The sequence below is a fragment of the Sinocyclocheilus anshuiensis genome, unplaced genomic scaffold (genome assembly GCF_001515605.1).
Source record: "Sinocyclocheilus anshuiensis isolate Anshui unplaced genomic scaffold, SAMN03320099.WGS_v1.1 scaffold719, whole genome shotgun sequence".
Classification (NCBI taxonomy): Eukaryota; Metazoa; Chordata; class Actinopteri; order Cypriniformes; family Cyprinidae; genus Sinocyclocheilus; species Sinocyclocheilus anshuiensis.
Window position 1 is genome coordinate 310,755 of NW_015552643.1, and position 15,020 is coordinate 325,774.

General features: G+C 38.5%; 1 protein-coding gene across 1 annotated transcript in view; it reads left to right on the top strand.

Annotated features, from left to right (window-relative positions):
- taf3 (TAF3 RNA polymerase II, TATA box binding protein (TBP)-associated facto) overlaps positions 1–15,020 on the top strand; it is a 52,163-nt gene that overhangs the window by 32,112 nt on the left and 5,031 nt on the right. The window contains exons 3-4 of the mRNA XM_016458504.1: positions 5,552–7,227; positions 14,433–14,512. Of these exons, the coding sequence (XP_016313990.1) occupies positions 5,552–7,227; positions 14,433–14,512 (1,756 nt within the window). The remainder of the gene's footprint in view (positions 1–5,551; positions 7,228–14,432; positions 14,513–15,020) is intronic.

Genomic DNA, 15,020 nt, shown 5'->3' on the forward strand with positions numbered 1-15,020 from the left:
TAATGCTGCTCAATGTGAAAGCATGCACGTGATGGAGATTTACCGCTGATTACAGAACCGGCTTTCTGACAAGATGCGCGTTAAATATCGCATGCGATTTATCGTGCAGCCCTAGTACAAATATACAAAATATATAACATGAATTCTAAATATTATAATTATCTATTATATTATTATAATGATTAAATTAAGTATATTATAATTAGAATTTACTTAGGAAATAAACTTGTTCTATATAATTCTATGATTGAAAAGAAATGCTATATTTATATTTTTATTTATAGACTTATTCATTTACATAGCAAATCAAATGTTATATATTAAAGGAAAAATATGTGATATGTAGATGATAACTATGGCTGCTCTGATACAAAATGAATCATATTGTGTCTTTGGCTACACTGCCTAGATTCATGTACACTTTGATGCATGCTATTAATGTACTTCCTTTAATATTTTGCTCAAGTCTGTGTTAAACCTACTCTTGCATGTGAACCCAAGCAAAGCTGGATCTCCATACTCTCAGATAAACGGTGTGTGTTGTGATTAGGGGACTCGGCAGGGCCCTGCAGTGAGCGCCGGAGCCACAGAACGAGAGAGAAGCTGCTCTTATCTCAGGCAATTAATCAGAGAGACTCATATTGCGGGACAATTATTCAAAGCTTATTCTTGAATAACTTACAGCCGGAAGCGTGCAGAAGTTTCCCCTGCCGGACGTGAAGGTCGTGAGAGCAAGGAGACGCTGCAGGACAGAAGACCGTGGCACATTTGTGTGTGTTTAAGATAGATACTGCAGACAAGGTCAAAGTCATGGCAAACTCTGCTTCTGCTCCCATTTATTTCACACCAGGCAGGTTTTTCTTTCTCATGTTGTTCTTCTTATGCATCATGTTTAAGGTTGATTACGGATGTGTTGATCAAGAAAGTTTAGTCGATAAATAATATGATGGCTGATGTTATAAATCAGTACTGTTTTGCCTTATTTAAATCAGCATTCATACTATACTCCAATCTGTCATCTTAAAAGCGGAAATCAAAGCAGTATATTTTACACTAAAATAATTAATAAATGCTTAATGTTTGTTGAAACCTGATATAAAAGAGTGTGCAGTTTGAATTAGAAATAATAAGTATAAATCATTTTTACTGTCAGCCTACACACAGAACAATTGAGAACAATACAGATTGTTTAAAAATGATAATATTTAGTAGAGATATTGTCATCTGATTTTCACATAATTTAGACAACATGTAGCAGATCGCTTACTAAGCTGAATATTAATTATCTGTTTAGATTGTTAATAGTGTACAAATGTTCAAGATCATTTTATGAAGGAAAACTCTTATGATGAAACTGTATTTCGCAATCCATATTTTTTAATCGAAGTAAAAAATAAATAAATAAATAGAACCTGAATTTTCTCATCAGGAATTGAAAAGTAAAAAAAAAAGTCAGTTTGCAGTCAGTTGTTGAGGTTTGCTTCTATCCTGATATGGTCTTTATGATGTCATGTTAAAAAATACAAATAAAAACGGTGTTTCAGAGGGAGAGCAGTTATTAAAGAGTTATTTCAGAGGCACAGCAGCTATTACATTTTAATTAAAGACGATAAAATAGTATTGTGTTTTATTATTAATTATTATTATTATTATTATTTCCTAATTCATAATATGATAACGTATAATTGCAATTAAACCAGTATAAGTCATATTGCGGGACAATTATTCAAAGCTTATTCTTGAATAACTTACAGCCGGAAGCGTGCAGAAGTTTCCCCTGCCGGACGTGAAGGTCGTGAGAGCAAGGAGACGCTGCAGGACAGAAGACCGTGGCACATTTGTGTGTGTTTAAGATAGATACTGCAGACAAGGTCAAAGTCATGGCAAACTCTGCTTCTGCTCCCATTTATTTCACACCAGGCAGGTTTTTCTTTCTCATGTTGTTCTTCTTATGCATCATGTTTAAGGTTGATTACGGATGTGTTGATCAAGAAAGTTTAGTCGATAAATAATATGATGGCTGATGTTATAAATCAGTACTGTTTTGCCTTATTTAAATCAGCATTCATACTATACTCCAATCTGTCATCTTAAAAGCGGAAATCAAAGCAGTATATTTTACACTAAAATAATTAATAAATGCTTAATGTTTGTTGAAACCTGATATAAAAGAGTGTGCAGTTTGAATTAGAAATAATAAGTATAAATCATTTTTACTGTCAGCCTACACACAGAACAATTGAGAACAATACAGATTGTTTAAAAATGATAATATTTAGTAGAGATATTGTCATCTGATTTTCACATAATTTAGACAACATGTAGCAGATCGCTTACTAAGCTGAATTATTGGACATCTGTTTATACATAACATGTTTATGAATAATTCTATTTTAATTATATGATATATATATAATATATAATTATATATATATATATTTTAGTATTAAAAATATGTTAGTTTTTTTTTTATATTATTTGTACAACTTTGAAAATATTTTTTAGTGCAGTGTGATTTGTGCAACTCTCATTTGTGTCAAAAAAAGTACATAGTTCCTGAAAACCGTTCTTTGCTGAAGGAACCGTTTAAACTCCCATGATGCACTGGGACTGGCACTCATAAGTGGATGGTGACGCAGCAGATTAAAGCCGTGGAGGTTTTCCAGAAGCGCTAAGTAAAAAAAAAAGTCAGTTTGCAGTCCGTTGTTGAGGTTTGCTTCTATCCTGATATGGTCTTTATGATGTCATGTTAAAAAATACAAATAAAAACGGTGTTTCAGAGGGAGAGCAGTTATTAAAGAGTTATTTCAGAGGCACAGCAGCTATTACATTTTAATTAAAGACGATAAAATAGTATTGTGTTTTATTATTAATTATTATTATTATTATTATTTCCTAATTCATAATATGATAACGTATAATTGCAATTAAACCAGTATAAGGTGTTTTGGGAATCTTTGTGTGGCGTAGATGCCACCTTCATTAAACACTCCTACAGGTTGATTGTTTTATTTATTTATTTTTTTTGCACATGCACACAGGATGCTCTCAGATGTTAGTAATTGTCCCGCACTGCGGAATTGGAACATTAAACGCATCTTATCTCTTCTCGTTTAGCCCGCTTCTCGCGCTCTCCATTGATTGGAGCCCCCCAATAAACGAGCTGCTTTTAATTGCTGTAGGCCTTAATCCAACTTTTCCTTTTTAATGTACCACAGAGAGAGGGGTGGGGGAGATTTGAATGAAAGTGATATGAACTCCCCCCCACACACACACACACACACACACCATACCTAACTATTTGTGTGTGTGTGTGTCAGTATAAGAAAGCTGGTTAGTTGCATCAGGCATTGGTCTCCAGTAAATTGACAGCTCTCTCTCTTCTCATTCACTCTCTTTCTTATCTATCCATTTTAATTACTTTACAATGTGTGTGTAAGCTTGTTTTCATTCCCATGTACCATTTTTGGCGCAGTAGCTTTTTCCCCTTATCACTCCCTGTCTTTAGTCTTATTCGCATTTGTAAGTGACACAATCAATTAAGCGCCGTGTGTTTGTGTGCAAGTGTACAAAATCTGTGCTTTTCTTCGGCAGTGCCAAATGAAATGGGAAGGAGGGGGCGATTTTATTTTATTTATTTTTTTTGATATCAGATGAAAGGGAAACTGGTTGCAAGTGAAAACGGAGCTGTTTCTCCACTGGACGGACGAGTAGAGGCCTGATGTTTGAAAATGATCACACACATTCGCAGATATCTCTCATTTCAATCCCTCCCATGAGCACTGTGTTTCAAACACACACTGATTTTCACGTAATATGTGGGTCTTAAGTATGATGTCGTTTATTTTATTTTAAATTACTACAGGCACAAAAGCTATGTGTACTGAGAACTATGACTATTAGATATATTTATTTTTTATTATTAATTACTATTAACATATGTTTAACGTACAATAAAATGTAAGTAGTTTTAAACATCATATCATCCACCCCACCCAATCAGATTAATTTAAATTACTAAAAATGTCAAATGTAGCTATTTCCTTTTTTTAGCTTTGCTAAACCCTGTTGCCGCATGATTTTCATCCTATTGCAAATAATGTAATGTTCCATACCATTGTGACACTTATGTAATGATTTGGACACTTTCTGCATAGCATATGTATTATACACATAGTATGTATATAAAATGTATTACTGTTTCCAGAATTAATAAAAAAAGTTAAAAACAAGTTGTTTTCTTGAATTATAGGTAAAGAATAATTTGATCATTAACTACAAACTAATTTGGTCCTAAATAAGTAATGAGTCACCCGTATTTCAACTCAGAAGAAATTAATTTTAAAACTTCTTAGCTTGACCTCATGAGGTGGATGAACAAAATTTCCTGAAGGTTAAGCACCTCTTTACACTGACCATTTGGTGGATTAAAAAATTGACTTAATTTTTAAGAGTTTCAGACTGTATTTTTGTACCTTGTTCATGGAAACGTCCAATTGTGTGAAAGAAAAGAGAGAGTACTTCTATTCCAGGAAGAAAGGAAATAGAGGATAGAGCCATAAAATGCAAATATCACCCATGCCGCGTTTCCTTTTTTTCCATACAAATTAAATGTCAGCGTTGTGAAATACTGTCACTTTACTACATGCTGAGGAGGCGATGACAAATCCATATTCTTCCTTTAAATAAAAATTCTTATTACGGTGCTGGCGCGGTAATCACGCCGGCACAAAGCCTTCCCGTGATTAACGATAGCAATTTATTGTGCGAGAGGGCCGAGGAGAGGGAGAGCGACCGACGCAGAAGAGACATCATCTTTATCATAATTCGTATCATAAATAACCGGCCCCAGCCAATCAGAGAGCAGCCGGCGTGTCATTCCCAAATAACCTTTGATAACTATTACCATTCCACCGGCCGGAAGAAAGCCTAAAGTCACAATGTTATCTTATCCCCATTCTGCGCTTATAGAATACAACAATATTACCATATAGATTACACTATTTATAATAGAGAGTGTCAGAGGGCCCTGCCTGCACTTCCTGTCATCCATTGTGGTGCGGAGAGTCACAGTGGCCAGATTACCACTGGTTAACTGGTATCACGCCACCCTAGTGTGTAGTGTGTGTACGCGTGCATTTGGAGTGCTTGGAGACATTAAAAAAAGTTTGATTTAACCAGAGATTGCTTCCGCACTTGGATGTGGGTCTGATTTTGTGTGTGTGTATCTTGTTCGCTCTGTTGTTCTGCTGTGTAATCAGGTGTGGATGATTTTGATCTGTTGCTCTGATATCCACCCTACATTCCACCCTGAGATGTTCCCTCTCTGTTAATATTGTTCATATGTCAATATTGCCCCTTTTCTTATTTTTCCTGTCATGTTCTTTCTTATTATCTGTATTATTTACAAAACAGGGTTGAATCAGGTGTGTAATTAGTGGTTTTCAGTCTGGCTTGCATAGCTATCTGATCCTGTTTCTCAACTCTCTGTTCTTGCTTTTTGCAAATTCTGGTTGCATTTGATTTATATTTGTATGTTTCCTTCTGGCAGATGAGGAAGAGGAGGAGCCGGTTCCTGCAGATATGGGCACTTCTGCCGAGGCCATGCAGGTCTCCCTGGGTGAGGAAGAGGACGTTGAGGAAGAGGAGAATGATGAGAACTGGCTTAATCGTCATGGCGAAGAGAGTCCCAGGCCTGAGGGTCTATTACCCGCCCCCAAGAGACCCCGCCTGAGCAGCAAACCAGGCGTTAGCCCCGAATGGAGTTATGAGCCACGGGAACCTCTCAGTTCCCTCAACTCCCAACACATGCCGCATTCCCCCTCCCCTCCCCTCTCCCCCGAATTACCCCGACCTCCTTTGGCACCTCCTACACCTGGACACAAGCCAAAATTGCCCTCACCCTCTCCTGCACGACAGAAGAACAAATCACCCAAAAGAGGTGCTGGTTCTGCACCCACTGGTGTATTGGGGCGACCACTTATGTTGACCCCACCCAAGACCAATCAGAAGGCAGGAAAGAGGTCACCCGGTAGGCCCAAAAGCCCCCGCAGCCCAAAGCCAAGCCTTGCCCTTTTGGGTGCAACTGGACGTGGCTGGGCTGGACCTCCTGCAGATGATAGTTCTCGTGATGGCCAGTTCAGAGCTTATGATACAGGAGACGAGGATATTGAGAACTCTATTGCTGCTGTGATTGCACGGGCTTGTGCAGATGGAGATGGATCAGACCCATTTGCTTATGACTCGGACTCAGACAGTGAGGGGCCAAACCCTCCAAAACCTGCACCCAAACATATGCTAAGCCACATCAAACCTCCACAAGCGCTCACCAGAAAACACTCACTTCCACCAGTTCCCCCAAATCTCAACCCACCTAATCACTGGACGATGGATGACTCTATAGACGAGGTCATCCGAAAGGCCAATCAGGGTCAAAAGCCAATTCAGGCCCCAAGTCTTTCACCTCCAGAACCCACTTACCTGTCGTCCCCACCTGACTCACCTCCCACACTGCTGCCACCTCTAAAACCTCCCCAAGAACGGAAAAACCCTGTTACCGCTACCCTTCTGAAGAAAAAACTCAAGAAGGACATCAGGGTCAAGTTGAAGAAGAAAGACAAGGAGAGACTCAAGGAGAAGGGCAAAGAGAAAGGAAAGAACAAGGAGAAGAAGCGGGAAAAGGAGCGAGGGCAGGTAGAGGAGAACAACATGCCCTGGCTGGAGCTATTGCTAGGAGGTGAAGGGCGGAGAGACGGCATTAGCGGGAAGAAAGAGAAGGACAAGCACAAAGACAAGAAGAAAGATAAAGAGAAAAGCAAGAAAGAGAAAGAGAAACGAGACAAGGGCAAGGAGCGAGGCAAGGAAGAGAAGAGGATATCTCAAGGAACCAAAGACATCGCCGCTACCGTTGGCGCCACCAACCCACTCTTCAGCCCCCAGACCTGCCTACGAGTCCCATCAATGTTGCCCCCTTTGCCACCAATACTCCCTGATAAATTATTCCCACACCCCAAGGATACCAAGAGCAAAGACAAGGACAAGAAGAAGGACAAGAAAGAGAAGAAGAAGAAAAAAGAGAAGGAGAAAGACAGAGAGAAGGAGCGTGAAAAGGAACGGGCAAGGGAGAAGGAGCGAGATAAAGAGGAGAAGAAGAAGGACAAAGAGAAGAAAGAAAAGATGAAGGAAAAGGAGAAAGACAAGCCAAAACTTGAGAAATCAAGTTTATTGGTAAGACGCCCTATAGCACTTACGAAGTCCCTGGTCTCACGCAGTATTTGGAAAGCTACTTTCACTGCTTACACCAAAAGCTACTCTAAACTAGTTCAAACTAGTTAAAGTCAACATGAAATGATCTTCACAACCATTTTATATCTCTAACCTCATATTTCTGAGTGAAGCACAATATGCAGAGGCAACAAGGTGTAAATGTACACAGTTTTGCATCGTATGCATATGCAACTGCATGATGTACTCATCATTGAATACAAACTACATAAGGCCGCATAGGCCATTCATAAAACTTCCACATGAATTCAATATGACTATCAGGTGCAGCATCAATAATGCAATACACAAGAGAGTCACACAGATAGATTTACTAGCTGGCCCCGTTACTAGCTCAGTGTGTGCGTGTGTATCTTTCTGTCTTTGTGTCCTTGTGTGTGTGTACCTTTGAGATCAGAGGTAGATCGCTGAGCTACATTTACATTTCCGTCTTTTCCGGTCGATTTGTCCCTGGAATCCTGCTCCTTGCATGGAGCCCCTGTGCACACACACACACAATAGACTATCAATCTGTGTGCAAATCAAACAAGGGATAATACACCTCAAAGCCTCTGTTTAATCAATTCATACCCCATTTTACAGAGTGTATACGTATGTGTGTCTGCAAAAGAGCTTGAGCAAAAGAGTGTGTTAGTTCTTTATCAAACTCATCCTCCAATCGCTTTTCACCGTCCAATGACAGTGATAATGTATGTACACCACATCAGAGCAGCTTGAATTGATTTGGACTGCTGCGGAATTCCATTTTTCCTGCTTTCTGTCTCTTTTTCTTTCGTTACCTGAATCCCTGACCCCCGCACTCTCTTTTTCTCCGTCTCCTGCTGCCACTGGGAGATGGGATTGAGAAAATGATTTCTCTCGTTCTCCACCTGCTTAAATCTTTCCATCACTTTAATTTTTTGCAAGGCTGCTTTGCTGCGTAGAGATTAGCAGAAAAATGCCGTCGGTAGCAGTAAGGGGCTTTACGCCACTGGTTGTATTAGTTCAGGTGAAAAGAGTATTGCGTTTACATAAAACCGGACAAATCCAGCCACAATGCCAATGCTGTGGGACCACAATGCAATCTGCTATCTCTGGACCTTAACCACAACATCCAGTGCTGTTTCTTGAGAACTGCCTCGGAACTACTGCTACCAAACACGGAATTACAGAAATTGAGAGAGAGAACGATGGTGGGAGAGAGAGAAGAGATGGGGGCAAAAGTGGGAACAAACGATACAGTGTACAGACAGATGGAAAGAAGAGAACATTTTTTTTTCTCACAATGGGGTCTTTAGTCTTTAAGTAAGTGTTTAGTTGCTTGCTTGAAAACAAGTGGCAAATGGTTGAAGTCAAAATTGGTTTTTGCAGCCATCTTCATGTGTTTCTAATTGAAACAAGATATTCAAATAAAAAAACGTTACATTACATAACGTGTACAAAACATATTATCACAATATTTTTTCCCATCGATATTTATCACAATATTCATTCATGCTGAATGAAAACCTTTCCACGTGCTTGTTATACCTTGAGAATTAATGTACACTTAACTTATTTATTCACAATTAAACTCCACAAGGTACCTAACTTTTAATTTAGGGCTCCACAAAATTATTATTTTTCCTTAAATTCTGTGTTTTCCATTGATTTTTTTTCTGGATTCCCTATTTTATGATTTAATACAAATTTGTTACCAAAAATGGTGTTTAATGAAATTAATTTAAATATGAATCTCCATATGTTATAGTTTATCACCCATCCTTGTTGTATAGAAAGGTATTGTTGAAATCAGCCAAAAAGTAATATTATTTCAGATGATATATTATTGTTACAGAACAACCAGTTAGTAATTACACTTATTTTTTCAGTCTTGTAAGCCTTACACGACGTCGTTACACCAAACACGAGTGACGTGACACAAAAAGCAAATAGAAATCATTATAATCAGTGATTTTTGTCTGAACTAGATGTGGCGTGATGAGTCATCAACAGTTGCCCCTATCTGTTTCTGACATACTCCACGTGTTTGCGCTACTTCTGACAACAGGATGAATAGATTTGGATTGTCCAGTGCAGTAGACGGTCTCAAGCTGTTTGCGGAAATCCTATTAGTAATGTTGGGTATTCCGTGATGGTCAAGATATACTCTGTGCTTCTGCGTGGTACCCTCATCTGTGAATCTTCGAAGACATTCCAGGGATGACATGAATGCCGTAACTACATGAAGTATTTTCAAAATGCAGAGATCAGGGTCATTAGTATGAATAGTAAAGGTAAAAGATGAACATGGGCATTGAATTAACCCACGTTTATTTTTAATATCGCATATAAATGCATACAAAGGGATTTTGATTCAAGTTCCATCCTACAGCCTGAGAAGAGTCTCCTCACACTGGCTAATCTCCACCCCTACTGAACACTGACTCTTTGCTAAACAGCACAAAAAAGACCTTTGTATCATATTTAATTGTATTGTGCTTTATGGTATTACGCTCTTGTAAAATTTCGAGTTCCGTTTTCACTTTTTCGTTATCGGTTCTTTAGCTCATAGTGCTTTTAAAGAGTGACGCTGGTCTCTAGGTCACGCTAGCTACAGCACTATACATCCATTTAGAAGCTGATTAATCAATTTACGCGATCCCGCAGCCATTTATGTTGGGTGCACGTGCAGTGCGTGTTTGAATGAGCGGGCCTAATCGTGATAGGAGTAGGTTAAGTAGGATGGGGCACTTTTAGGGAGAAAGACATTGCTGCCACCTCCTCAACCACTTAAAGACTAATTAACATAAGCAGATAGTACTATCTCGTCCTGCTTTTGTGGGTCACCCTGAGTGTGTGCACACACGTTCACTCTTACAGACGCGCACACACACGTACACGGGCCTTATCGTCAAGACACATGGCCTTAGCTCCTTCCTTAGGGAGGTTGAAAGGTCTGTACTCGCTCATGTGTTGGACGGCTGTTCCCCACTGCCCGATTGTGGTTAGAAAACACAGGTGTCCTCCTTCCGAATGGGAGATATCGCAATCTGAAGTTATTTGCTTTTTAAACTTTAATGACTGTTAAAAACCTAAAAATTAAACAACTTGCTCTGCCTCAGAAAGACTTTGGATGACGTCACAAGTCTTACTTTGCCCCACCGCAATTGTCGACCAACCATCTCCCTTTATTCTGGTTGAGTTTTTTAATCACTGACAAGTAAACAGTCAATGATTAAATAAGAATAATAAACTAATTACAAGCAATAGGACAAAAAACTACAGTAGAACAAATAAATAAGAAATGCTACATACATGGTATAAAGTAATCAAATGTATAAAAACATTGCATATTCTTCACTGTGATGTTTCTTATTAAAGTTACAAAAGTGATTTAGTCAAGAGCAGTGAGCGATTAACTCTCTTTTGATGTTTGATTAACATGAATGACAGACAGCAGGAATATTAGACTGCTGTCACTTTAAGAGCTGCCCGGATCCAATATACTGTTAAATATGTGTTTTCTTTCTCAGCTGTTTGCTTTCAATTAAGACCTCAATTTTGTGTTTACGAGAATACTTGCAAAGACGGGCATTGTGAAACATAACGTGTGTATTTAACCGTTCAAGGCCCATAAACTGCTGATTGCGTTTCAACGGCTTAAAAACGCTTGTCTTTTAAGCCGCAATGCTTAAAAACTACGGCAAACAATAAGTTTGTGTGACCATGTAGCACAGCAACGTCATGTGAGCATGTAACCGTAATAGAGATGATAGTCCAAAATATCTACCGGTTGACAAATTTTTACCGGTATATCGCTCACCCCTACTTTCTGTACAATAAATAATTTAGTTACTGTGTTGGGTCACCATTTGAGTCCAAAGTAAAATCTGGGTCCTGAAGCAAAACCAATTTTTAGAATCTGTTTATTGTCTTTGTATTATTTTGTACTACCGACTCTTCATTTCATCACATTCAATTCAGACTGCAAAGTCACATCTCAGAGAAAATATAATTTATTTTGCCGCGGCGCAGCAGATTAAGCAGCGCCACTGTTGAATAGCTGAGCAGAAAACACCGGTACCAGGTGAAACAAGTTTGTTTTGCCCGTTTCTCTCAGAGGAGTTTTCCATAGATTAACAAGGCCGTCTAAAATTCATTGTGCTGAGTCCAGCGTTAACTCAAGAGCTCCTCTAATCAACTGAAGTACAAACTGCTGATAAATCTTTTATGGCAGTTTAGAGTTGCAGCCCTTGTTATAGCTCCAGTATAGTGTAACCCTTATATTAGGGATATGCCGGTATCAAATTTTCATGTTGCGATTAATTGCTCATGCTTTTATCACGGTATACGGTATTATCACGTTATTGAAATTTAGTTTTAAAAAAGTGCTGTCATAATACAGTATAACAGGTTTAATAACTTTTTTCTTATAACTAAAATAACTGAACATTTAAATGCAATAAAGCAATACAGAAAAATGTGTAAAGCTAAAAGTTTTACACAGATTAAAGTGCAAAAGAACTATAAAGACCAATAGGTATCCCTTTACAATAAGACCTCATTAGTTAACCTTAGTTAATGCATTAACATTCACAATGAGCAATAGCTACATTTGCTACAGAAGTTATTAATTATTATTTATTAAGTCTTAGTTCATGTTAGCTCATTAAATAACACAGTTGCAACTTTCGATTTTAACAACGTGTTATTAAATATTGGAATACCTAAGATTAATTACCGTGATATATCGCATTACCGAATACCGGCACAAGTCTACCTTATATAGGCGCAATCAGGGTGCTTTCCCAAGCATGTATGGCTAGAAGAGACGTGTGATAGTCATGGTTATAATGCTTCATAAAAGCCATCCATTTGGGAAGATCGGATCTGAAAGCGAATCGGAGAAGGAGAATTGTGAGCACAGGCATACCTCCAGACATTTTTTGTTTTTTTGGCGCCACTCGCCAGGTTTGTTCATGCATATATGCTAATGCAGCGGCTAACACGGCTTCTCACGCTCCTATTCTCTCCAAATGATGCAACCTGCCAGCCATCCTCTCAATTCTGCTGATACTTACGTTGCCCTCTTTCCATAGAAGAAAGGACGTGAAAAACAGAGAGAAAGAGAGAGGATGGGGTGGCAGACAGAGAGAGGGAGCGAGACACAGGGAGGAGTCTCCAAATCCACAAAGGTTTTGTAATGAATGCGCGGCGCAACAATAAAAACAAAAACATTAAAGAGAGAAAAGACATGTTTCTGTGTTAAACAATTAGTGCAGCGGCATTATGGGGGATCTGGGCGGACAAAAGCACCACAGCGGCAGGGGTTCTTCCCAACACAAACGCACAAAGAGCACCTCACTCTCGTTAAGCCTCAGAAAAACCCCTGAGACACTCTACACCGGTCTCCTCCGCCAGCGCCGCATTATCCGTCCCAACGCTATCATCTCCTCCATCTCTCATGCGCTTTGTTCTGTTCATCATCCCATTCTGCTGTTTTTATCTCTGTTCTGGGGTCTGTTCATACCTCTCTTTCTGTTCCTCCCCGCCTCCATGGCCTCAGATAGGACAGACTACTGCCAGCATCAGAGGTGTGTGTACATAAAGGGCTTTTCAGGAGGACTGACCCTGGTGATAGCTAAACTGGATTAGCAGGACACTATGTTGTCCATCTGCCGTGTTAAGTGTGAGCGTCTGAGGTGAAGCTGTGTGGCCTTGTCCACATTAGTAGCTGATTTGTAGTTTAATAACTGACTCACAATTATGTCATCACTGCAAGTTTTGGAAAAAACAACTCTGTTTTCCTTGTGTATGAGGAATACTGGATTGATCCTTCAACCCCAAACCCGTGATGATTGATGGGGTGATAACCGTAGCACTGACTTGGTGATTTGCAGCTGTGAAGAAAACGTATACCAACATTTTAACCTGTTTAGTTTTCAGTAAACTGTTGTTAACTGAGATGCCCTGTTTTATGCATGTGATTAGTTGTTTGGTTCTTTACACATTTTTTGGATTCAGTGAAAATTCTGTTGTCACTACCTGAATTTTTCAGTACTGAATTCGGCTTTAAAATGAAATTGTCATTTCTGTAACCATATCTGGTTAGAACAGGATTAAGCCCTCAGAAGAGGAGTGACCACTGCATGTAACCTGTGTGAAATTTCCCACTTTTAGAGTTATAGAGAGTTATGTATCCATCAGGCCAGCGTTTTGAAATTTAGGGAGTTTTGCATTTGTATTTTATTGTAGTTTATTCTTTTAAAACCCGATATTGAGGCAATTTATATCACAGCTTATTTTCATATTGATTCTTTTTTCCTGTTTTTTTTGCTGTACATTGTGTTGTTGCCTGATTTCGCCAATAAGCATGTCAAATTTCCATGCACAGCTTTAATTGGAATGAAAAAACAAACAAACAAAAATAACAGGCAAAACAGAATAGATTAATTACATTGACTGGTATATTGGTTATCATGAGATAATTATTGGTCATTTGTATAGCATCAGTGAATCCCTATTTTACAGACTACAGCATCAAAAAAACCTTAAATAGGGCTGGGTGATAAATAAATATTGATATTTATAAAAAATTATAAAGATAAAGTAATAAATATATCTATAATAATCTTATTAATTGATAATCTTTTTAAAATTAATTGCTATATGGATTACATTTTAAAATATTCAGTTTTATTTTCATTTCGTTTGATAGCATTTTTATGATAAATATGTATTAAATCAAAATACAAAAAAAGTATTCTGTAATCTGTAATAATCTTTTTTTTTATTAATATTGATTACATTTGAAAAGATTTGTTAAATTGTCAACCATTTAGAAATAATAAATTTCATTCGGTAGCATTTTTATGATCATTTTGTATTAAATCAAAATACAGAATAAAAAAAATGTAATAAAATGGGTTCTTAAATTAAAAGGTGGCTTACTCTGTGTTATAGTGTTTACATTCTCAAGGTCTAATGTAGAATGTGGAATTTCCTTTCCTTGTTAATGGTGTGCAATAAATATTCTGATAAATGTTAATGTCAAATGATATGAAAAAATAACTCTGGTAATATTTTTGGCCACATAGCCTATCCCTAAGCTTAATAATTCAGTGGCGACCTGACCTGAATTTATATATATATATATAATATATTTCAAATTATTTCTGTCTGTTTAGGCTGATGTTCTTCCCGCTGTCCCACCGTCTCCTGTCATACCCCGACTGACCCTCAGAGTGGGCGCTGGACAAGACAAGATGTAAGTACTTCACACACACATACACACACGAAGGGTTGAGAGTATCAGGCAGCTCGCTGTGTGGTCAGAGTCTCTGAGTCTGTGTACAGGTGTGAGTTTCAGGCTTTGGGTCTTGTGACCAGTCCCAGACGGCCCATGAGGTCTTTGAGGGGGGCAAACACACACACACCCCACATCATGGCCCCCTCCTGCACACTCCTATCAATAGCGCCAGTGTTCACACCACTTAACCCCCTCACACACACACAGCGCCATACTACAGGTAAGGCGATTACTGATTCCTGAACGTCTACATGTGACTGATGTTGCTTTAATGGCCAGTGTGATTTAGACTCAGAAAGTACAGCATCTGCAGTGTTTTGACTGTGCTTTTGAATTTCTTCCTCACCTCTTCAGTTCCACCTGCATGCAGGACAGGAAACATTAGTGTTTACGTCTGTGTGTGTGTGTGTGTGTGTGTGTGTGTGTGTGTGTGTGTGTGTGTGTGTGTGTTTGTTTGTACAGAGAG